The sequence below is a fragment of the Corythoichthys intestinalis genome, chromosome 17, assembly GCF_030265065.1.
Source record: "Corythoichthys intestinalis isolate RoL2023-P3 chromosome 17, ASM3026506v1, whole genome shotgun sequence".
NCBI lineage: Eukaryota > Metazoa > Chordata > Actinopteri > Syngnathiformes > Syngnathidae > Corythoichthys > Corythoichthys intestinalis.
The window spans coordinates 27,140,048-27,165,832 of record NC_080411.1 but is presented as its reverse complement, the minus strand read 5'-3'; the positions used below and the strand labels follow the sequence as shown (position 1 = coordinate 27,165,832).

Below are 25,785 nucleotides of genomic sequence, written 5' to 3'. Positions count from 1 at the left end.
ACAGCGATTCATGTCAGACATCCCAAGAATCTGATTGAACTAGAGCAGTTTTGTAGAGAAGAATGGGCCAAGATTAGTCCTGATCGAGGAGCCAGACTGAGCTGCAGTTACAGGAAGCGTCTGGGGGGTGGGGGTGGGGGGTGTGTGTGTCGAGGTATTCTTAAAAAGGTAGCCTATGTATGTATAAAATTTAGTTTTGGTACACTGTCCCCATGTTCACTATTTTCGCTACTCCCTTAAACTTTCTTACATACACTGTAAACAACCACAAAGGAAGTACAGTATATCAGACTTCTTTGCGACCCATTAAAAATATCAGATTTACCATTCTGTGTATGTTTATATACAGTCATTTTCGCACTACAAGACGCACCTGACTATAGACCCTACTCACATGACGTCACAACCACGCCTCCGCGCCATATTGTCCGTCTACTCGTCGTGTTGACGCATTACTGCTACGTAAATTCCTCCTATTATGGCGTGTTTTTCTGCTCGTTAACATCAATAATCAAAATGGTGAAGGCGTGTGTGGCGGTTGGTTGCAATAACAGAGAAGATAGATTGAGAGACTTGAAGTTCTACCGTATTCCAAGAGACCCGGAGAGGAGAGCGAGATGGATTGCTGCAATTCGACGAGAAAACTGGGCTCCAAACGATTACCACAGATTATGAAGTAGTCATTTTATATCCGGTAAGATGCATTTAATATATATTTAGAGGGTTTTGGGCTGACAACCACAATTAAGATCATTGCGAGGCTAATCGCCGACAGCATACAGTTTCAAATTCAAGATGCTTATTTCTTCCACTATCATTACATTTTGAATAATATTTAGCTGGTACCAAGTGAAAGAAGCTGGCCTCGTCTACGGATCATCAGTTAAACAGGTGTGTCCAAACCTTTTGCAAAGGGGGCCAGATTTGGTGTGGTAAAAATGCGGGGGGCTACCTTGGCTGATTTACATAGAACAATATATTTAAACAAATTTTAGCAAGCCCTTCTGTGTGTCACATTTGCTTTATTATTTTTTTTTAATTCATAATTTCAACAGTCTCGTCTTTTTGGCGTTCTCTTTCGACACTCGGGCTCTTGCGAAATACTGCTGCTGTGAAATTAAACTAGCTTCAAGTTGCTATAATTTCTCGCTGCGTATCTTCCCTGTAATGTTGTCGTACATGTCAGCGTGTCTTGTTTGGTAATATTGCGTCACATCGAACTCTTTTAAAACAGCGACTGTCTCTTTCCAAATGAGGCAGACACAGTTGTTGCGTGTTTTATTGAAGAAATAGTCCAATATCCACCTATCCTTGAAGCGTTGGCCATCACAGTCAACTTTTAAAAAATTTTTTTAGTGTCACCATTTTAGAAATCACACGGGGTAATGTTGCTTAGAGTGCTGCTCTTAATGTTTTTCAAAGTTTCGTGAGAATAGGCTGAGTTTCTGTGGAAAAGATAGTTGTAGATATCAGGGTAGCAGATGTCAGGCAGAGAGGGCGATGACAGCGGGTCGAAAAATATCGATTTAGGCATCAAATATGGATCTGGCGAATGGATAGACTGAAGCTTTTCCACATAACGCCTTTTATGCAACGCATCCAATAAGTTTACAGCGTCTGAAAGCACCGGGGCTTCCATGAATTGCACTATAAAATGCACAACAAATTGAAACCATTGAGAATACGGATAAACATAGACGGACAATATGGCGGCCGGATACAGCGACACGTCATTCTGTGACGTCGGTGAGTAGGGTCTATAAGACGCCACCCACCAAATTTTGCACGGAAACGGCATTTGTTCATAGATAAGCCATACTGGACTATAAGCCGCAGCTGTCCTCTTAGTATTAAGGGATATTTACCCCAAAATATATTAATCGGTAACACTTTATTTGACAGCGACATCATACGACTGTCATGAAAACTAAATGAACCACCATGAAGCTTTGAATGAATTGGCTGCAAAACTTCATTGCTTCAAGAAGCTTAATTTGGCTATCACTGCTCCCTTGGGGGAGACAGTCAACCTCTGCTGCCACCTGCTGTCAACACTCTTGTTATCCAACATGCCTCCTAGCATGCAATGCAGCTCTACAGATGTAAATAACAATCAAAATTCACGTTCTGTGCTAATTACGTCTTCAGTTACTTTTCCAGTTGTTTCATTAATTGCTAGTTATGGTATTTGGTAACACTTTATTTGAAAGTGGCGCCATAAGAATGTCATTAGCTCATAATTATGACATGACATTGTCATGAGCATTAATGATTGCTTATAACAGAAGTCGTTTAGTTTAGTCGTTTATCTCACTTTTGAATGGATGTAAAAGATCTAAGCTGGACATAAATGGAATTATTGACATAATTTGCCAGATGACACTTAATGACATCTGACATAAGCATTTAGTTAATGCCCATGATAGTGTCATTTCATAATTATGACAGTCTTCTGACAGTCTTATGATGCCGCTCTCAAATAAAGAGTGACTTATAAAGACAAATAAATCAACAAATAAGCCGCAGTGGACTGTAAGCCACAGGATTCAAAATGAAGGGAAAAAGTAGCAGTTTATATTCCGAAAATTGCGTTATACAAGAAGGCTGAAAAGGAGCTTCCAATAATGTCACAAGCAAATTATGAAACTTTACAGATTGAAATGTAAAAAACTGTTGGTAAAAAAAGAACACGATGAAAAAAAATATTTTTCATGAGATCCAGCTGACAAATGGACAGACTACAAGCCATCATTTTTATCGATTAAAACTGTGGTGAAAGTTTGCACTCTGTAAATACCTTCTCACAGCCCTTTGGGGCATCACATACAAAAAATGAGGTGTTAAAAAGTTTGAAAAAGTTCGGAGGGGTGATAAAACTTCCATTGTGTAAGAGATGCAGTGATGCAGCCTTGAAAAATATACTGTTAAAGGACAACTGCTCTCATAATCAATGTGGTTTTTTTCCCCCTCAGATTCATTAGCAATGAAATGTCAAAGTTCACCTTGACAGAAACCTTGACAGTCTTAGTCATTCAGCCAATTACATTCTGCCAGCCACAGTCTGAAACCGTCTTTATATAAGGCTTTGTCTATGATGGTATAAGTGTTGATTGTCAGACTCCCATTCTATGAACATGCTTCTGTTGGGATTAAACAGAATCCTTGTTTGTAACACGTCCTTGTTTGTAAGGATAATGCAGGTCAAATTCATCCAGACTCACTCACTAATGATCATGATGACTACTGCGGAGCTAAACCATCCAATCTTTGCAAACCAACTGGTGACTACAGTGGACATCCTGGAGTGTCAAGTTTTGTACAAGGTCATGAGATACCATGCCATGTCGTCTGTGAATTTTGGATTGAGACAAGAAGTAGCGACATCCTGACTCTTTTACCTGTGGTAAACAGACCCTTACAGGAATTTATCCCGAATTCCCCATTTTGGGCAGTTTATTGTATTTGGGTCCTTCAAGACTCATGACGTTTGTTGTATTTAATGTATATGTGATCTACAGTGTGTCACAAAAGTGAGTACACCCCTTGCATTTCTGCAGATATTTAAGTATATCTTTTCATGGGACGACACTGAAAAAAATGACACTTTGACACAATGAAAAGTAGTTTGTGTGCAGCTTATATAATAGTTTTAATTTATTTTCCTCTCAAAATAACTCAAAATACAGCCATTAATATATAAACCCCTGGCAACAAAACAACAAAAGTGAGTACACCCCTTAGAAACTACATCCCTAAATGTCCAATTGAGTACTGCTCGTCATTTTCCCTCCAAAATGTCATGTGACTTGTTACAGGAGTGCTCTCAGCATTGCTGCAGAGATTGAAGAGGTGGGGGTCAGCCTGTTAGTGCTCAGACTGTACGCCGCGCTCTACATCAAATTGGTGTGCATGGCTGTCACCCCAGGAGAAAGACTCTTCAGAAGACAGTACACAAGAAAGCCCGCAAACAGTTTGCTGAATACGTGTCAACAAAGCACATGGATTACTGGAACTATGTCCTATGGTCTGATGAGACGGGTGGACTTTCTTGTGTACCGTCTTCACAAGAGCCTTCCACCTGAGTCACATGACATTTTGGAAGGAAAATGACAAGCAGTACTCAATTTGGACATTTAGGGATGTACGTTTTTTCAAAGCGGTGTACTCACTTTTGTTGCCAGGGGTTTAGACATTAATGGCCATATTTTGAGTTATTTTGAGGGGAAAATAAATTAACTTTGTTATATAAGCTGCACACAGACAACTTTTCATTGTGTCAAAGTGTCATTTTGTCAGTGTTGTCCCATGAAAAGATACTTTATACTTAAATATCTGCAGAAATGCGAGGGGTGTACTCACTTTTGTGATGCACTGTATATGCTTCTTGTGCTGGATATACTGTATATGATGTACACTCACCGGCCACTTTATTAGGTACACCTGTCCAACTGCTCGTTAACACTTAATTTCTAATCAGCCAATCACATGGCGGCAACTCAGTGCATTTAGGCATGTAGACATGGTTTAAGACAATCTCCTGCAGTTCAAACCGAGCATCAGTGTGGGGAAGAAAGGTGATTTGAGTGACTTTGAACGTGGCATGGTTGTTGGTGCCAGAAGGGCTGGTCTGAGTATTTCAGAAACTGCTGATCGGGATTTTTACGCACAACCACCTCTAGGGTTTACAGATAATGGTCCGAAAAAGAAAAAATATCCAGTGAGCGGCAGTTCTGTGGGCGGAAATGCCTTCTTGATGCCAGAGGTCAGAGGAGAATGGCCAGACTAGTTCGAGCTGATAGAAAGGCAACAGTAACTCAAATAACCACCCGTTACAACCAAGGTAGGCAGAAGAGCATCTCCGAACGCACAGTACGTCGAACTTTGAGGCAGATGGGCTACAGCAGCAGAAGACCACGCCGGGTGCCACTCCTTTCAGCTAAAAACAGGAAACTGAGGCTACAATTTGCACAAGCTCATCGAAATTGGACAATAGAGGATTGGAAAAAACGTTGCCTGGTCTGATGAGTCTCGATTTCTGCTGCAACATTCGGATGGTAGGGTCAGAATTTTGCGTCAACAACATGAAAGCATGGATCCATCCTGCCTTATATCAACGGTTCAGGCTGGTGGTGGTGATGTAATGGTGTGGGGAATATTTTCTTGGCACTCTTTGGGCCCCTTGGTACTAACTGAGCATTGTTGGAACGCCACAGCCTACCTGAGTATTGTTGCTGACCATGTCCATCCTTTTATGACCACAATGTACCCAACTTCTGATGGCTACTTTCAGCAGGATAATGCGCCATATCATGAAGCTGGAATCATCTCAGACTGGTTTCTTGAACAAGACAATGAGTTCACTGTACTCAAATGGCATCCACAGTCACCAGATCTCAATCCAATAGAGCATCTTTGGGATGTGGTGGAACGGGAGATTTGGATCATGGATGTGCAGCCGACAAAGCTACGCCAACTGTGTGATGCCATCATGTCAATATGGACCAAACTCTCTGAGGAATGCTTCCAGCACCTTGTTGAATCTATGCCACGAAGAATTGAGGCAGTTCTGAAGGCAAAAGGGAGTCCAACCTGTTACTAGCCTGGTATACCTAATAAAGTGGCCGGTGAGTGTATATATGCTGTAATTTTTCAAGCGCTTTTCCCAGTGGTCACAGTATATTGATCCCCACATTGATCTCGCTTGGTGATGGTTTAAATGTCAGCGATTGTCCGTCCATTTCAATGCTAACGTACTGTCATTTGTCAGTTCACAATGGCCTTGGCCCAACCTCTCTGAAAATTGATTGTTCTGCTTTTTACAATTTGCCTAGGCTCAAAAACAAGTGGAACAAGTGTAGATATTAATGAAAAAAAAAAAAAAAATTACAGCTAAAAGCTACAAACAAGTCAACCTGTGCCAAAACAACTGAATATCATTGTGAGCAAAAAATTTGTAATAGTCTTCTTTTCTTAATGGAATTTTTTTCATCTTCCTCCAAATTTTCATTTCATTCCAACATAATTGTTGCTTGTGTTCATCGGACAAACAAAATGTTATTGACTTAATAGATTTTTGGCAGAGAATCATAGAATCGACATGTCTTTAAACTGCTAGCAAGATTAACTTTATCAGGTGGCATTCTGAAAACATAATAGAATTGTTTGTTGGCATACATTTTTTTCCAAGTAATTCTATCAGAAGTGCTAGAGTTTGAATTGCCAGCTCTTGATTCTCTGAGGAACATTTCCAGCTCTTTGATACTTGCCATGACAAGATTGGCTTGTTTTCAGCGACAAACGATGTGTGACTCCACACATTTTAAATTTGGACCAGAATCATTTTATGACTCCCAAATCACGCCATCGCATATGGCTCAAAGGCCTGTTCTATGATCTATTCCCATGATGCATCAGGGCTGTTGTGATGTAACAGCCAGACAGAAGCTTGGCTACTCTACAAACTCAGGTACTGGTTCGAACCACACGGGATGACTGCTCCCATTCACATTATTCGTCATAAGTGGTACGTGTCAGTGCAGCATCATATGTCTGCATCTGATTAACTCCTAGTTCTCCTGGGGCCAACAAAAATTAATGCTAATTAATGCTAATTCTCAGTCTGCCCGCAGTCTGCAACTCATCTGTTTGTTGGTTACTCAACACATCATGCTTGTCGTTATTGAAAAATACAAGAACAAAAAAGAACACTTAATAGAAAAGTAATGGTCTTCTCCTTTTAAATCATGATTTTACTGTGATTAACCTTTTTTTGGAACTCAGAGTTTAATTTCAAGAGCCGAACCCAGGACTAATTGTGGCCAGATTGTTTGAATCAAGAAATCATTTAGTTAGTATGTACCTCTCAGATCATACCACCAGCCATAGAATTTCAAGAACAACGAAGAAACAGGCACGGTCAGAGGAACCTTGTGGGCAGTATCATGGACCACTGTTACATGCATAAAATTACAACTGCCCAGCAAAACTGTCCCTTTCCAGTATGCAGGGTGCAACAATAAAGAAATGAGTGACTGTGACAGACACGCACATAACACAATGCCACTTGGATAACTGTTTATGTCACTGTGTTGTGCAACATCTCACCATTACTATGACAAAGTGTCACAGCGGAGCGCGACACATAAAGCACCAAAAGAATCTGAGACAGACGGGTGAAAAATATCAACACACAGAGATGATCTATCTGATCTGGTCCCATTTCTAAATCACAATAGTACTTTCAGGCAGAAGAAGAAAAACATGAGAACAAGTTCAAATATTACAAAATGCTGAGGCAACTGGCACTCTATGGCTTTTAAATGGTTTTCTTTTGGGTTTGACCACAGCAAGCATTTAATTTATGCTCATTATTGTCAAAGTGCTGCCATTTAAATGTCTTTGCAGGAATTCAGAGTAATTAGAGAACAAAGACCTTCCATTTCTGAATAGGTGTTTCACATGTTGTGTTGTGTGTATGTATTTACCATAGGGCGACAGTCAAGCCAGGATTGTCATTCAGTGGTGTGCGGCCTAGCGATCCGACGCTATGGGACGTCAAGACAGAGCCAGGGAAAGTCGGCATCGCCAACACAGTCTCGGTTTTTTGCCAGAGAAAGGTTACAGTCACAGCAAAAAGGTCAGTGGAATGAATTTAGATTCCATTATCACTTGTACAATACATGTTAATTAAAAGTTTATGCTGGACAAGTCTACAATCCATTGAATACATACTTTTTCTTTTCAGAAGCATAGGATGTAAAGTGAATTTATTCCTTCCAATTTGGAAGCTTTACTGATCATTCCTTTATGAATCTTATTGATTTTCTTGCATTTTTTTTTTTTTTAAATTTCAAGCAACATCATCACTACGCATGACACTTCCTGATATGGACTGTTCTGTCTTTGACAACTGGTGTCAGAGTTCTTATTGCCACAAATACATGGACTTGGATTTGCTTACTCACTGACTTCATAATTATATTGACGGGACAGATTCCACGGACACTGTGCCACGCCTTCAAGTAGGGGCCGTCCCACACTGCGCTTTAGTTATTTGCAGTCGGTCGCAGTTATTCAACACATGCAGCGATCCAACGCCGAATTTAGGTTGAAAAAGTATGAAAGTTGTACCGCATACAAACAGGAAGGATTGTCGCAGGAGTGATTTGTTCGAGGATTCAAGGTAATTTTTTATATTTTTCGTGCATTTCATGCATTTTGAAACCTGAAAAATATCCTTGGCGGAAATTAACCACTACGGCATTGGTGTCAAAATTCGCAGCATTTACGTAAAATAAATGCTAACTGCCTGTTTTTTTTTTTGCTTATAACCAATAATCCAGAATGTTTTACGTCCATATCTAAAAAGAATTCAGGTATCTAAGCATTTATTCACAAGAAATTTCAACGTAAAAAGCTCTTTGTCTGTGTTTCCACTCGATCAGTTTTGACGGAGATAGGCCCCCTATTAACAGGCTCCGCACCCCGTGTCCCGTCAATATATTATAAAGTCTATGACTTACTTTAATGGGTGGGCTTCACTAAGGGTGCACTTTGTCACCATTCTGTTAGTAACATTTATGGATAAAACTGCAGAACACATTTTTATTTTGGCTTCATCAAGTTGCAATTTTTGACTCAAATTGTCATTCAGGGTGGTCTCAGTCGCTGACGTGATGTGATGCTACTTGGGAATCTTATTCGGATTTCTCCCTGGACTCTACCAATAGAAGGCCCTGGGGACGACCCAGGACTCACTGGATAGAATGTCTCCCAGCTGGTTTAGAAAAGTACTGGGATTTCCCTGCTCATAGAAGAGCTAGAAAAAGTGAATAAGGAGAGATGTCTGGACTCTGTATAGGCTGCTGCAGAATGGTAGACTACAGAGTACAGACATTGTTTCTATTGTCTCACAGTTCTGGGGTCTACGCCAGCAGTAGTGTCTAGGTTCTCCCTGTGTTTGTGTCGATTTTCCTCAGGTTTCCTCACACATTCTGAAAATTTTTATTGAAGACTCAAAATTGTCCGTTGTTGAAATGTGAGATTGGTTGTTTTTATTTATGTAACTTGACTTATTATGACTGGCGATCCTCCCAGGGTGTACCCTATTTCCTGCAAGTGCTCAACTGGAAATTTAATGAGGAAAAAATGATGAAAATGAATAGATGAATACCATAACACTGCAGTTTGATAGTCAGGCTTACTACAGTGCATATTCCTAAATCATCTAAGGATCCAACTAAGCTTCACAGACAAACACTTGATGTTAAAATGTGAGAGTGAAAAGTCTAAAAGTCCTAAAAACTAAACTAAAAATGACTAAAAGTGCTGCTGAAGTATATGATTTCATTATCATTATTAATGACAATTAATGTCATACTACTAGTATATGTTCATATTAACGCTACATGGCACACATTAGCACCCATGTCTGCCTGGCAACCTCCTGCTAACACTGACCCACCAACACGACCGCCCGCCGTCCGGCCCGACCCACTTATCCGTAATCATCCATAATCACGGCTCCGTTATCCAGGCTTAAGCGCTTGCACATTCAGAAAGAGAGATTAGAAAGGGGAGATAGTCCAAGTTGTGTCCTATGTGCTGGGCTCACCAGAACAACCGTCTGTCCCATCCCATCACATACAAAGTCACATGCAGACATACTGAAATCTGAAGTGATATGGCAGAGGGTTTAACATCGCCCCTCAAAATGAGGATTTCAAGGAACAAAAATCTCTTTCCCAGTCGCACGCACACTTAATGGTGCTGACACTCTGAACAGTCTCAGCAAATAGTCTCTGCATGCATCTCTCTGATTCGTTTTTAATTTTCAAGAAAACATGTCACTTTATTAAAAAGCACAACCAAAAGTGGCATTAGTGATGATTGTGAAATGCTAAGAGCAGCTTTCATTTCCAACATATTTCACTTGAGTGGTGCTCAAACTGTCACAGATGTTGACTTGTTTAACCTCATCCATCAACACCAGCAGATTTACAGTTTTGAGTTATTTTTGTAAAACATGTTGGCAATGATATTTGTCATCGCTGGTAATCAGTCATTTATCTTCCGTTCCGCTTATCCTTATGTGAGTCATGGTCTGCTGGGGCTATCGCAGCTAACTGTGATCAGTAGCTGATGTACACCCTGAATAATTGCTGGGCAAAAGGAGACACAAAACAATTCACATGCACACTTACGCTTAGGGTTAATTTGAATTGGTCAATTAACCAAAAATGCATGTATTGGGGATGTGGGAGGAAACAGGAGAACAAGGAGAAAACCACGCAGGCACGGGGAGAACATGCTAACCCCACACATGAAAGCTGGAACCCGAGATTGAACCCTTAAAGTGCATGTGACACTATAAAAAAAGCTTAAGTGGGATTATTACCGGTATGGGAATTAAAATTATATTTTGAGACGATTCAACTATATACAGTGGGGCAAATAAGTATTTAGTCAACCACTAATTGTGCAAGTTCTCCCGTTGAATATATTAGAGAGGCCTGTAATTGTCAACATGGGTAAACCTCAACCATGAGCGACAGAATGTGGAAAAAAACCAGAAAATCACATTGTTTGATTTTTAAAGAATTTATTTCCAAATTAGAGTGGAAAATAAGTATTTGGTCACCTACAAACAAGCAAGATTTCTGGCTGACAAAGAGGTCTAACTTCTTCTAACGAGGTCCAATGAGGCTCCACTCGTTACCTGTATTAATGGCACCTGTTTTAAGTCATTATCGGTATAAAAGACACCTGTCCACAAATTCAGTCAGTCACACTCCACTATGGCCAAGACCAAAGAGATGTCGAAGGACACCAGAGACAAAATTGTAGACCTGCACCAGGCTGGGAAGACTGAATCTGCAATCGGTAAAACGCTTGGTGTAAAGAAATCAACTTTGGGAACAATTATTAGAAAATGGAAGACATTCAAGACCACTGATAATCTCCCTCGATCTGGGACTCCATGTTTTTATTTATTTATTTGACAATTACAGGCCTCTCTAATCTTTTCAAGTAGGAGAACTTGCAAAATTGGTGGTTGACTAAATGCTTATTTGCCCCACTGTACCGTATTGGCCCGAATAAAAGACGACCCTGATTATAAGACGATCTCCTCTTTTTCAAGACTCAACTTTGAAAAAAGACTTTTTGAACACCAAATTAATTTTTATACAGAAAATATTTACAGTACATGTTAAACAAATGATTATAACAATATATTTGAAAGAAAAAGCATGTTATTTTGCCTCATTCAAATCTTAAAATCTGAACATTTAAATATGTAAACTAAACTGCAATCACATTTGTAAATGAATGGCTTCTGGTTTTTGAAATGTAAATCAACCAATCTATTGTGATAAAACAACAAAATTGCAATAACTGCATTAACCATCAAAGTGAGGTCTAACTGTAACTGTAGTCTTGAAACAAATCTGAATAAGGAAAAACATTGCAATAAAATAATGCAAACTGGTTAAACTTGAGAGTAGCTGAGATCTGTCAAGACAGAACATTACTCCTCAAGTTCAGCATTCGCTTCAATGATATCTGGCGCCATCTAGCGTCGTGAATGGGTATAATGTCTAGACCCGATTATAGATTATAGGACTCCCACTTTTTGAGTCTTATTTCAATGCAAAAAACACGGTCTTATATCTGGGCCAATACGGTACAACAATTTGGAAAAGCGCAGATGACGAGAAATGAGTCTCTTTTAATCGGTCATCCAACTCCTCCTGTCATTATAGCGCTCTGGTGCCTCCATCTGGGTGATGACGTCAGCAGAGTAGCGATTTCAGCGGATTTAGAATTCAACCCAATAGGAGTAAGATTCAGAACGAGAAAAAGGCAACAGAGAGCAGACTGCAAAATGTTATCACCGTTTTTATCTCTGTACTACAATATTTTTACAGGATATTCTTTGTATCTAATAATTTTTCACCAATTGCTAAATAAATTGTATGGTCATGACAAATAACAGTCTTGTGCTAAATGGAATATGAAATAATAAAAATGCATTTATTCAGTACAACAGGGCTAAATTACTGTTTAATGGTCAAAACTGCCGACTTCTTAAACTTCCTGAACGTTATTTTATGCCACCGGCGTTAATCCGGCTCGTCATTTCTCTGCGGGCACTCGGAGACTAAGAGCTAGGCTACATGCTAACCCAAACAGTGCGGCTCTTCCAAGTCTCTTCCTCGCCTTTCGAGCATGGAAAATCACACAAAACTACCCTGACTTATGTCAAACACAGCGGCAGGGGTGATTGTCTTCACCGATCGGCCAGCCCCCGGCAGCGAGAAAGTTTCGGCTCGTCATTCCACTGCTGCAGCCCCGGCAGGCAGGCAGTGCTCATTACCAGGGACGCAGCAGGGGAATGAATGCCGAAAATGGCCCATTCTCGGCCCAATCCGGCCGACGTCGGAGCGTGTGGCTGCCTGAGCCCAAGCCGAGGATAGCTCTCTCCCTCGGTGGGTACACGAAGAGGCCCGAGAGGGGTGGAAGTCTCGACAAACAATCGAGAACCGTAGACGAGAGTGTCGGCCGAGGGAGGCGGCCACTCCTGTCTTCTCGGTGGACAGGGAGCATTGTCACCCACAAAATGCAAGCCACCTCCTCATTAAAATGTGTGCCATGATCCAAGTATTTGACATACTAATACAAAGCACGTAGCCTACTCACTTCCTCGTCTGTGCAAGGGTCGCTCCATTGTCATACTTGCTTTGCCCATTCTTTGTGGTGAACAGGGTCTTTTTGAAACCCAGAAAAGCTCACACCACTCTCTTTGGTGTAGCTACAAAAGCCTGCAGCACATTGGGATGGCGTGACGCAAAAAATAAATGAATGAATCCACAAAATCAGCTGGTTCCGCAGTCCTTTTGCATCCAACAGTATGGCTGTATAGTGATGATGTCTCATTATCTATTATGGTGTTTCTTTATGTGCTTTCATGTAAAATCATCCTTACCAACTTTGATTTTCTTTCCCTTTATTGTGTTGCTGTAGCAAATACTAAAACTATTTCAATCTTTTAATCTGCCGGTCTAAATTTGCTCGTGTTGAAAACAGAATATTTATTTGCATTTCTTAAATGCAGACTTCAGGTTTTATTAAAGTAAGGGAAAAACTTTAATGTACTTCATCACATTTCTGTCACCAGATTTCCTCAAATGATACAATTTGATTTAATAAATTACGACCCTAAATTGATCACAGGGTGCATCGCCTAGTTGGGGTGTGGGGGACTCATCAAGCCTCCTTACAGTAAATATGTCCCACATGGCGAGAGAAAGTTAGCGAGCAGTTGAAAAAAGTTTTTAGCGCTCATACGTTTTTAGTAAGGTGTAACGGTACATGTATTTGTATTGAACCGTTTCGGTACGTGGTGCTCAGTTCGGAACGTAAGCGTACCGAACGGGCGTTAAAGTCAATCAGCCAATGCACACCAGTCGCAGTGCGGCCGCGTGTTAGATGCGTCCCAGAAGCGGCTCAACACGACGCACGCGAAAAGAACGGTAGAGTTTATTATTTGACGCGAGACGCGACCTTCCTGTGTCAATACTACTACCAGTAGCTAGGATCGGGCAGACCGGAAGTCACTTGTGTAAAAATACGGTGGATCCGGTCGATTTTCAAACTAATATGCAATCGTAACCCACTTTTTGAGTCCATCAGATCTCTTGAGTGGTAGATCGGGGCACAGTTGACTTGTCTTTGTTGATTTACTGCTGTCTTCTCTGCTATAATAATAACCAACACGGTCTCGTGTTCAATACAAAACCCTCCTACCACAGCAAAACAAGTAGGAACTAATATTCACATAGGAACTAAAGTTATACAACATAAAATATACAATATAGATGAATACTACATCACATTTGTAAAATATAAACACATAATAAAATAAATAATAGCCCATTTAAATAAAATAAATTGAAATGAGCTAAAACACCTGTAATTAAATAATAATACAGAGATCCTGCTTACACAATAAAATTTATTAATTTCTGTGTGGCGCTTTAACTTGAGAAAATCCACCCATTAAGCTTTTGAAAACTCTTCATAAGAAAAAAAAAATGATTCATTTCGGCATTTCATTTGTAAAATACATGTTAAAATCGTTGTCATTGGGTTTGCTTTTCTCTTTAGCACAGGACTTCTTTTTTCTTCTTTCTTTCAGAAAGAAAGCTGACCAATACGCGGGGTCTGAAAGGCAAATTGCTGTTGGATTATCTTTAAATACCCGCTACTTTTTGAGCAGAATTTTAGCTTTGTATAGGCTAATGTTCCTATTGTTGAAAGCACAAAGGTGTGTAATAAACACCTAGCACATTTATATTTTGCATTTTGTTTTCTTACTGTACCGAAAATGAACCGAACCGTGACCTCAAAACTGAGGTACGTACCGAACCGAGATTTTTATGTACCGTTACACCCCTAGTTTTTAGTGTTAATGGTTTTGAAATGGAGTTGATGCCCGTAATGCGTTTTTGAAAGGCTGAATATAACATGACCTGCAGAAAGTTGGTTTGGTGTTCTTTGTTGCAACTAAAATATCAGATTTTGAGTTTTTGTCATTTTAAGATTCAGTTCAAGTAGTGCCTCAAAAAAATGTTCGTCTTGATGCTTGACTTATTTTGGGCTCACTAAATCATCTCTACCCACACTCACATCATTCCCCAATGTGAATTTTATTTTCAATGGCATTCTTGGTTCTCCAAAGTTTGTTTTTCCTCAGTTTTTTCCAGTTCCTTTATTTTCAATATTTTGTTGTCTCTCAACCGAGTAAATAGAAGGGTGCAAACTTCCTTTCAATGTTTTCACCAGCATTTTAAATGCCGAGGAAACATGACTGCAGGCAGGTCTCGGGTGTGTGGGCTCTTGAGATACTGTGGCACAGCAGTGTATCTAGCTCACTAATGTTCCCCCCCACTCTGTCTATCTATCCTGCAGTTGAACCCAAAGTTGAAAATGCCACCAACATCTTTCTGTGAGGTCACAGCTTGATAAACACTACAGTTTAGGAACATACTGTATGGAAATTAATAGAGACTTATAATTTGAAGATAATGTCCCTTATGCAAAATCACTGATGAAAGTATGCTGGTGTTTTCTACCTAATAAGAACAAATACTCTTATAAACCTAAAAAATACCTTCAAGCTTTAACACATATAATTTTAAGTTGTTTGATTTAAAAATAATTACGTTGTTTCAATATAAAATATGTCATTTAGTATTTTTAACAATTTAGATCAGGGGTGCCCAAGTCCGGTCCTCGAGAGCTCTTATCCAGCTTGTTTTCCATGTTTCCCTCTTTAACACACATGACCCAAATGATTAGCTCATCGTGAACAGGGCCATGTTGTAAGGGTTGCGACACTCTTGAATCTCGCAACGGTTGGTCACGTGATTCATGTAGGGCATGAGTAATTCCAAGCACAAGCAGCGGTGCAGTGGTTTTCAATGGAACTGACAGTGGTAATTGCGACATTTATGGAAAAATGGATGAAATCACGCATCTAAGTTCTTGTTTAATTATGCCATTGCATTATGACATATATGTAAATGCTAGTTTTACATTTGGAGTGGTAAGGCGACAACTAAAAACTATGTAAACTTTCCCATGTTTTGGAGTGAAAGTATCATGTTTGTGTTAGCATCAGCACTGGATATCGACTTTTACATTGAAATGCAAGATGATTTAGGTTTTTCTTTTTTCACAACTAGAATACATTTTTTTCAGAGAATGTCTGGATTCACCTACCTGTGGTAATATATTAAAAATAACACGATGTATAACATATTTTGTTCCCAAGTTCTGAGCGGTAGTTCCAAGTTTGCTTTGTCGCATTGACATATAAAAACACTTTTGTTCCCCAAAAAGTTTGGGTTTCTGGTCACTACTTTTAAATTCTATTTTCCACTTTTCTTTACTGTTCCACTTTCTAATGCTTACATATATATATATGGCGGAAAACACTCAGGTGACTTGAAGTTCCGCTCTGAGACCCCCAATTTAGCCAAATTTAAAACTGTCCGATATGCATGTGTGATACATAATTGGAAAGCTTAAAATCTCAATTTTCTGGGGGAAGAAACATTTTGGACAGGAGGGCATTTAAAAAAAAAAGTTTTTTAAACAGCAAAACCCTATCTAGAGGTGAGAGCACGTGAGCGCAGAATTACAGATGTCATGACTTTGACAAGATATTATCGCGTACTTATCTTGTTTCAATCCAAAAACTCTATGTCGCATGTATCAATGAGTGTCAAGACACATCTGTGAATCACCACAGCTGGATTTTGGGGGGATTTTATGGGTGAAACATGGTAATATAACAAGGGTCGCGATGCAGAAATTGCGGACAGCAAGGAGTGGTTGAGATGTTCTTTTCCATATATTTACCCTTTTAAACGTTTTTTTTTTTTTTCAATTTTTCTTTGTTTGGATCGATTATTTATCATCTAACTTATAGAATAATATGGAACAGTAACAAAAAAAAAATACAATTTGGCGATAGTTATGAAGTAGATATCCGGGACTTATTTACAGACGCCATTTTTTTTCATTGTGACGTTATTTGTTTAAAAGTTTAAAATATGCGAGTGAATAATTTTTTTTAAAGTCGTTTTTTATTTTTTTAAAACAAAATATGAGACATCAATTAATGATTCTAAGCTAAAAATGACAGACATTTTGAATTATAAATATAATTACTTACCTTGTTTTCATGGCTGGGTTAAAACAAAAACGATTGCGTGACGTCTGTAAACGGGGGTTTTGAGGGTAAAAAGGGCAGACTAAAAATAGTTCGGGGGCTTAATGCGCCATGAATCTGCTATGGCAGCATATAGAGATATAGTTCTATCAAACACAACATTTGTTTCGGCTTAAAATACAGCAGTTTCTTTTAAAGAGGAGTGCAAGAGCAGAAACTGCTTTTTCAGCCTTGTCTGTGTTCTCCGCCATATGTATATATGTGTGTGTACACGTGAAAGCCGGTTGTCTACTGATACTCACAAATCCAGATGAGTGTGTGCGTCACAAAAGGCCTCTGAAAGAGTTGACAGGTTGAGAGGTAGTAACTTAATGAATTTATCCCTGGCGATACATTACCAGTGAGCAGAGTCAGCTTAAAAAGTAGGATATAATCGCTCGTCAACCAAGATAAAATATATGTATAATTACGCCACGCACATACAAATAAAGCTCAACATATACATCATAAAGCGCCTCTGATAGAATACAGACTGTTGAAAATTCAAAAGGGATCGTTTTTTTCATCGACTTACCTCTGAATATACTTTACAGCCAGCCATTCATATGAATGCGGTCCGCCCTCGTCGAAGCGATGTTTGGAACTACCCGAGGTTCCGCTACCCGGAAAACCCGGAAGTTAAATCGTATAATGGATACCTAAGGGAGTGTCGCAACCCTCTTTATATCGCCCTGATCATGAAGCGCAGCAGAAGCCTGATAACGATCCTGATTATTTGATTCAGGTATGATTGAGGAGGGAGACATAGAAAAGAATCTTGATAGAGACTCTCGAGGACCCGACTTGGGCACCCCTGATTTAGATGATCATAGAATACAGCTAACTAAAACTCCAAATTCACCATTTGAAAATGAATGAATGAGAAATGTTAATATTGTGTAAAGTTTTGCAAGTGTGAGCACCCTTTTAGTAATGGGACGTGGCTATGTTCAGAATTAGACAATACACCCATACTCATTTTAAATCGGTATCAGAATACCAAGCTATCATCTCATTAACGTCAAATAAACTTTGCTCTTCTATTAAGTTTCTTCTGATTTTTTAAAGTCTTTTTGCTTTCTAGCTTAAGCCTGAAGATTTCGGTTCAAACAGTTCATAATTCCTTCCACCTCATCCAAGTTTCATCTTAAACGCTAAGTTTCAAAGCATGATATTTTCTCCAATACCGTATTGGCCCAAATATAAGACGGTGTTTTTGCATTGAAATAAGACTGAAAAAGAGGGGGTCGTCTTATATTCGCGGTCTAGACATTATGCCCATTCACGACGCTAGATGGCGCCAAATAGAATTGAAGCAATGTTCTGTCATGACAGATCTCAGCTACTCTCCCCATTCACGACGCTAGATGGCGCCAGATATCATTGAAGCGATATTCTGTCATGACAGCTCTCAGCTACTCACAAGTTTAAATAGTTTGCATTATTTTATTGCAATGTTTTTCCTTATTCAGATTTGTTTCAAGACTACAGTTACAGTTAGGCTTTACTTTGATGGTTAGTGCAGTTATTGCAATTTTGTTGTTTTATCACAATAAATTGGTTTATTTGGTTTATTTCAAAAACCAGAAGCTATTCATTTACGAATGTGATTGCACTTTAGTTTACATATTTAAATGTTCAGATATTAAGATTTGAATGAGGCAAAATAACATGCTTTTTCCCTCAAATATATTGTCATAATCATTTGTTTCGGATGTACTGCAATTATTTTCTGTATAAAAATTAGGGCTGTCAAAATTATTACGTTAACGGGCGGTAATTAAAATTTTAAATTAATCACGTTAAAAAATTTGACGCAGTTAACGCACATTCCCCGCTCAAACCGATTAAATAGTGGGGGTCGTCTTATAATCAGGGCCGTCTTATATTCGGGCCAATACGGTATGTGGTTCCTTTGACAATGAATGTTTAACTTGATATCATTGGATCAAAACAAATTTTGTCCACGCGACAGGTAAAGGTAAAACATCTGAAATATATTTTGGGTTAATCAGAAGCAAGTTAGATGGTGGCAGATTTGTGCTTACTCCCATTTAAGATGAGTTTGGATGTGTTTGGTCTGTGTGCGGCCACACTCCAACTTTTTTCAGTTGTTTATTTTTACTTCCAAGCTTTAAAAGATTTAAAACAAAGATAATTTGACTTTTACAGGCCAAAGTAGTTCACATTAATGGTTGAAAAGAAAAGTTTACAAATTACTTACTTTTCTCTGTTCTTATTATTTTTTGACATACTAACAACTTTCATTTTCCCAGGGGCCTTTTGATCTCCAGTGTTTTACTTTTTTGCTTGCTGAAATAAATTAACCTTGCTCGATATTCCATTTTCTTGAGATGCCTTTTTAAAAGCAACAACTTCAACATAAATCTCTCTGACAGGGGTCTTGTAGAAGTTCTCCAATTGGACTTTGTGCCAAAGGACATCTCTGAGCTGGTTGAGACTCACACAATTTCCTGGAGACTGGATCAGCCAGGGAACGTCAGGGATGTGGGCCAGATGCGGATCTACACCACCCAGAGAGACTATGTGGGACTGGCTCCTTTGGTGATGGTAAGAATTGTTTACACACCATTGTTAAAATACATGGTGCATAATGGCCCGCTAGGGATTGTCATAAAAATGCCTGGCACTGACACCTTGTTTTTGTTTATATGGAGCAAGCGAGATTGTTGCAGTGGAATTCTAAATAGGAAATAGATGGCTTTTAATCCAGCTTTTCTACATCCAACCACAACACAGTATCTACCTACCTAGGACTTGGCCACACCTAGCAGGGTATCTCAGTAGAAAAATATATTTTCATTTGATTTGGCTTATCAACCACTCGCAAATGCAGATTTAACATTAAAAACCTGAACAAAGTGAAGATTTGCAAGTTATCTGTCTGATGCGTCTGCACATCAATGCAGGCCTGGACTGGCCATCAGGGGATTTGGGACATTTTCCAATGGCCTGCAGTCTAAAGTGGCCTGGCTCTGTGAAACGCTTCGTAATTTAAAATAAAAAGAAAAATGAAGTCAATAAAATTACCTTTTTAAAATTTGGGGCCGTTTCTGCTGCTGGTGAAGTTTGATTGGTAGTTGCCTATATGCCACAGACTTAAGACAAACCTTCTTGTCGAACTCAACCACGTCCGCCTCTCGCTCATGTAAGATGCTATTTGTTTTTCCACTCGCTTGCTGCCAGTTTTACCTTCCTTTTCACTCAAAGACAAAAGCAACAAAAATATGTTAAATACAAACTTTTTTCATTGATAAACACGCACTGATCTAATGCAAAGATTAACATTTAACGCAAAAGGCAACCAGTTTTATATAGAGTATACTAATGAAATAACAAATTTGCGTGAAATACCTTTAGAACAATTCATGATTTGTCACATTCACGCTATCACAATGTTCTGTTTTAGCTACTCTATTTTGGTGAAAAAAATGTTTCAAACACTTTTCGGTAAACAAAATTTCAATACAGTGAACAACATGGTTCTTGAAACTGAAATTTGAAATGCAAGAAGTTGGCTGTTTTGAACAATGTTGCCTTTGAGTTTGAACACGGGATTTCTATCTCTGGGGAGAAGAAGGGATTGCTCAGGTGGGTGGAAAGAGGTAGCACTACGGCGGAAATGAAAGGGTAGTTGAAGAGGCTTTCAAAATGTAGACAGATGGTCAAGGGGATGCTTTTCAGAAGAAATTACTTTGACTGGGTGCACAAGTCAGAAAGTTAGAGGATTTAAAGCAGTGGAGTGACCAGAATCTCAGTCTGTCTTGGTGCTTGGATCGCCAACACTGTAAACAAAGGTAGCAAGAAAATAAAATAGTGAGTGGGTAATTTTTTTTCACTGCTTCCCAGTTTGATGTTCTACTAGAGTTTGTCCTTCCTCAACACAATGCAGGATTGAATACAATTAAGCAGGAGGTCCAAGAGGAGATTTTAATATAACAAATGTAAATGAGGTAACACCAGGTTGTAACAAGGTATCTAAGGGGCCGTTTACATGGTGACTCTCCGAGAATACAAAAAATTTCAAATTTGCATTTATATGGGCCCGTCTCCATCCGAACAATGTCGCAATTCCGCACGAAAACGATGTAGTATTCATGCCAGGCCCTAGGGGGCAGTGCAGATTTACAAGGCGACAGCGAATGATGCACTGTGACCCCACCAAACTCCTCAGCCCGGAAAAAAATATGCCCGCCCACTCGAAACAATGGCATTTTTCTTTTGTTCATAAAGGCACAAAAATGGAAACATTCAACATATTTAATTGAAAAATATTATTAAAACAGTAAATTAAAGCAGACATTCCGCCATATTTGCTATTTTTAATGTTTAGTAGCACTGCTGCGCACACCCAATGTGCATGTATGCGTGCTGACGTTATCGGCGTGGTCTCGTGCCGCGGGAGCCTTTGATATGTATGCGGAGCAAGCCCCCTCAATCCCCCGCAATCAAATTCTTACACTTTGGAGGCAGAATTCAGAATTTTTCGTCTTCGCCGTCACCATGTGCACGCGAGACCATTACGCAACTCAGTCATTGCGTCTTTGTGTCGCAGAGTTGCCATGTAAACTGCCTCTAAAAGCGACACTGCCTACAGAGCAGACATTGCTTTACTGATTTTGTCCTAGCCCTGATCCACTGGCTTATGTTTGGGTCAGTGTCGCGGGCTCTAATAGAGCATGTCTTTTTTTAAATTGCGGTCAGCAGCTGTCAAGCTGCCGACCGAGCTCAGATTGTGCAGCAGGCGGGCAACATCTGCTGAACACTGCTTGATACATCAGTTCGCAGTCTCTGAGAAATAAATAATTAAAATAAAAAATGATAAATGCTGATCAGCCATAGCTTCTTAGACGCATCGCCTAAAATTAATTAAAGAGTAACTGAAGAGCAGCCATAAATTGATGTAGAAGGACTAGTTAGGTTTAAAAATGAAAGCAAAAAGCTAGGTCAGACATCCATGACTTCAACTCACAGCCCAGATGCTGATAAGCTTCGATACACTTCACGCAATGTACAAGGTGACGTAACGGTTAGATTAAAATTGTAATCAGGTTTAGGTATTGTAAGAGGCACTGAAAAAGTGAATCTGTGAATAACACACTTGGATTATTAGGTTTGTAATAATCCATGTGCACATGTCCCGGCTGGGTACCTTAATCCACAGTAAATATAATATTTTATTTGAAGTTTTATACATCTATAAATATATCCACTTCAAATAAATACTGTACATATACTATATGTGTTAATAGGTTTTCTCCGGGTACTTCGGTTTCTTCCCATGTACCAAAAACATAATTGATAGGTTGATTGGAGTCTCAAAATTACTTATGCTAACTTGTTGACCTGTCTAATCACCCATTGTTTGCCCTCAATGTTTGTTATGTAGTGAAATCAAGTAGCAGACGAAGCCTTATTCAGCAATAAATTTCCGATACCGCTTGATTAGTTCAGCTAGCGGCAGCACTAGAATACTAGTTTCCAGAGGTGGGTAGAGTATCCCAAAATTTTACTCAGGTAAGAGTAGTGTTACTTCAAAAATAATATTACTCAATTAAAAGTAAAAGTAGTCATCCAAAAATGTACTCAAGCACAAGTAAAAAAGTATCCAGTAAAAAGAATACTTAAATAATGAGTAACATTGTGGGTAACTGCTTATTTTGTATGATTTGTTGTTGTTGTTGTTGTAAATAATGGTATTTTTTTTCTCTCAGCACAAACTTAGCTATATAAACTGTTGTTATAATGATTCTGGACAATAATCCATTACATAACCACATTAAGCCGAAGGGGGAAAAAAAAAAAAAGTCATTGAATTTCGGCGAGAGAAAATAAGAAATGAAGCATTATTCGTCCAAAGAGCATGTGTGCCCTCTAGTGGAGAAAATAGTTCCCAGTTTGAATAGTGAATACAGTTGTTCCTTCATTGTTACTATTAAGAAATTAAAAGGATCAAATCTCCGGTGTCAATCGGTGCCAAATAAAAACTGGGAGAGAGCTTTAAATCTGCACTTTCTAGTCATTTTGAGGGCAGCGCTCTATGTCAAATACTTTTTAAATTTTTTACGGCGCTTTAAATGCGCCACGTGACTGAACAGGCTGGCGTGATCATGGAAGGGCAAGCTTGCGTCAGATTGGTGTAATGGAGTCATGTGATTATTGTTCCGACGTCTCAATGGTGAAATTGGTAGAGTTACTCTTGGCATCACTACCATTATGTCGAATAAAGAACAAAAATTGAATGACTCTTGCATAGCCCAAAGTAGCGGAGTAAGAGTAGCGTTTTTTTCTTCAGAAATCTACTCAAGTAAAAGTAAAAAGTACTGTATATCTTAGTAAAACTATTCTTAGAAGTACATTTTTCTCAAGAGGTTACTCAAGTAAATGTAACAGAGCACATGTAACGCATTACTACCCACCTCTGTTAGTTTCACTTTACTAGTAGTACAACTGTTCTTTTTACAGTAAATCTTAGAGATGTCCCCATCTGATCATGTGATTGAAAATGGGGCCGATCGTGCCATTTTTCAAAGGATCGGATTTGGGTGTACAGGATCGGGTTTTTAATGAAAAAATATATATTTATGTTTTTCTGCTTCATGCTCGTACAGCCTCTCGCTCTCTCCTGCTGCTTTTCTTGGTCAGCAGTGCACTGAAGTTTGCTTGTTAAAGTTTATGATGATTGACAGGCGCTGAAGCTTTGATCTTGCCAAAGAAGCTTGGGAGCGCTACCTTCAAAGGTACCGAATGTGTCAATCATGGTTTAGCTTGTTAAACACTAGCGGTTGTGTGCTGTGGCAACTCATTGTGTGTGTGTGTTAGTGAACGACTTTTCTCAGCAGCGTGAGCAGTTTTGAGTGGACTCACTCAATGAAGCACTTAATAAAGACAAGCATTTTTCTACGTTATTCTTGTTTGAAATAATTCACATTATGAAGGCGGAACGGTGGGACAGTAACATGTTAAAATATAACTATTAATTTGAAAAACACTTTTTTTTTGTATCAGATCAGGACTCTGTATCGGCAGATTCTCAAAATCAGGTGACTCGGACACGGGTTCAAAAATATGTGATCAGGACATCCTTAGTAAATCTTTCTAATTGCCCATGTATGGGCATCAACAAGTTGGCATGTAACTGTAAAAAACTTGGGAATGGTATCCTTGCAGCAAAGCTAAAACTTCGATCAACAATGTGCTCCAAGCGCCCACTGTTACACTGGAAACACTGAGTGCTGTTTGATAATGGAACACTTGCTCTAGTAGTTAAAAGATACTGAATGCGGCCAAAGTAGCATCATGATCATGCTCTCTGGTTCTGTTAGGTCATCAGAGAAGGCCTTGCTGGCCCTGATGGACCACCACTGAGTGGTTGACATGCAGTAATTGTTGATGTTTTGAACTCGTTCTGCTTCACAGCTTGCTATGTTTGACACAAAAATATCATTTGTCGGCAGAGGCGATTTACTTCCTATTCTTAGCAATGCTCACTCTGACCATGCTTTATGATTCCATACAAGAGCTTTTAATTGTGTGGATTAGTCAATTAATAACGTTGTTGTTGTTGTTGTTGTCAAGTCTTACTTGAGAAAATGGCTATATGTTTGTTGTTTAGTCTAATGAATGGTATGAATTGAATTTCAATTGAAAGTCCATACACAAATCCACCTTGTATTTGTGTTTGCTGACAGGGTTAGGAGACAGCAAAGTCACAATTCAACTTTGGTAGCTAGTGTTAACACTATATGCTGCCAAAGATCTTATGTTTATGTCACTTTTCCTTTATCCGTATTCAACATTACATGTGGGGGAAAAAAGGGGGTGGGGTGGGGGGAACCAACTAATAAACCTATGGCAGCTGTGCCAGAGTTATACCATCAAAAACAGCAAAACCATAAAAAGTTTATTGTCAAATAGCAACAAACCACACCTCCCAGTGTATTGGTAGTGCCTTGCATGACAGCATCAACAATGGCGTGTGATTGTGATGTGTTTTGTGACCTCTAACTGTGAAACGCACTCTATAGCCTACAACAAGTGGTGTTTGCCTGCGTGTTTTTTTTTTTTTAATGGATGGGGCAGAGGCCAAAATTCAAAGTCTTCTGTTTTGTGCTCCTAGACCTATAAGTGTAAAGTTGAAGAGTTGGACAGATTTTCGCGTCTCCATTTATGTTAAAATAATGAAACATAATAAGATCCTGCTAACAACTAATGCACTGACTGTACCTGAATCAAGGTGACCATATTTTGATGTCCAAAAAAGAGGACACCTGGCCCAGCCTCAAGATACTTAAATTTTACTGAAAGTTAACTGAGAGATGCCTTATCACTTTAATATATTTTAAAGTTTGCTTCTTCCGTCTGGATTAAAAAAATCAGTTTTATAACAAAAAAAATAGCTATATAACCAAGGACACACATTCAAATTCTCAGAGATTACTCATCAGGCTTTATATTTCTTAAAATAATAGAACAGTAATGATAAATGATGAATGATAATGATTTTTAAAAAATTATGCCTCTTCTGCATTAGCGAATTATCCTTGAACAAAATAATAGCTGTCATTTCAATTCTTAATATACAAATAAATAATCTGAAATAATGCTCTGAAGCATACCTCTTCTGTACAAAATCCAGCTTTGACCAAAAGCTCTTTTCTTTTTCCAGTTAAATGATATAAATCAATATACAGTGGTACCTCTACATACGATCGCTTCGACACACGAACTTTTCGACATCCGACGTAAAATTTGACTCGCCATTTGTTTCTACATCCGACGACATGCTCGAAATACGACGACAATGGCAGCACCGCAGACGAATGCACGGCGGATTTTCTTGTGTGACAAATCAACACAGGTTTCAGAAAAGGTTGGTACAGGTGGTGAAACAAGGAAAAAGTTGATGCTTACCTTCGAAATGAAGATGCAAATGACAGAAAAATATGAGCGTGGGGTGGGCATCCGTGAAATGGCTCAACAATACA

The 25,785-nt window shown here is 39.0% G+C and overlaps 1 protein-coding gene across 2 annotated transcripts in view; it reads left to right on the top strand.

Annotated features, from left to right (window-relative positions):
• Positions 1–25,785, top strand: part of LOC130905396 (transmembrane protein 132D-like) — an 80,378-nt gene that overhangs the window by 13,424 nt on the left and 41,169 nt on the right. For both annotated transcript variants that reach the window (XM_057818753.1, XM_057818754.1), the window contains exons 5-6: positions 7,490–7,636; positions 19,177–19,348. In XM_057818753.1, coding sequence (XP_057674736.1) covers positions 7,490–7,636; positions 19,177–19,348 — 319 coding nt within the window. The remainder of the gene's footprint in view (positions 1–7,489; positions 7,637–19,176; positions 19,349–25,785) is intronic.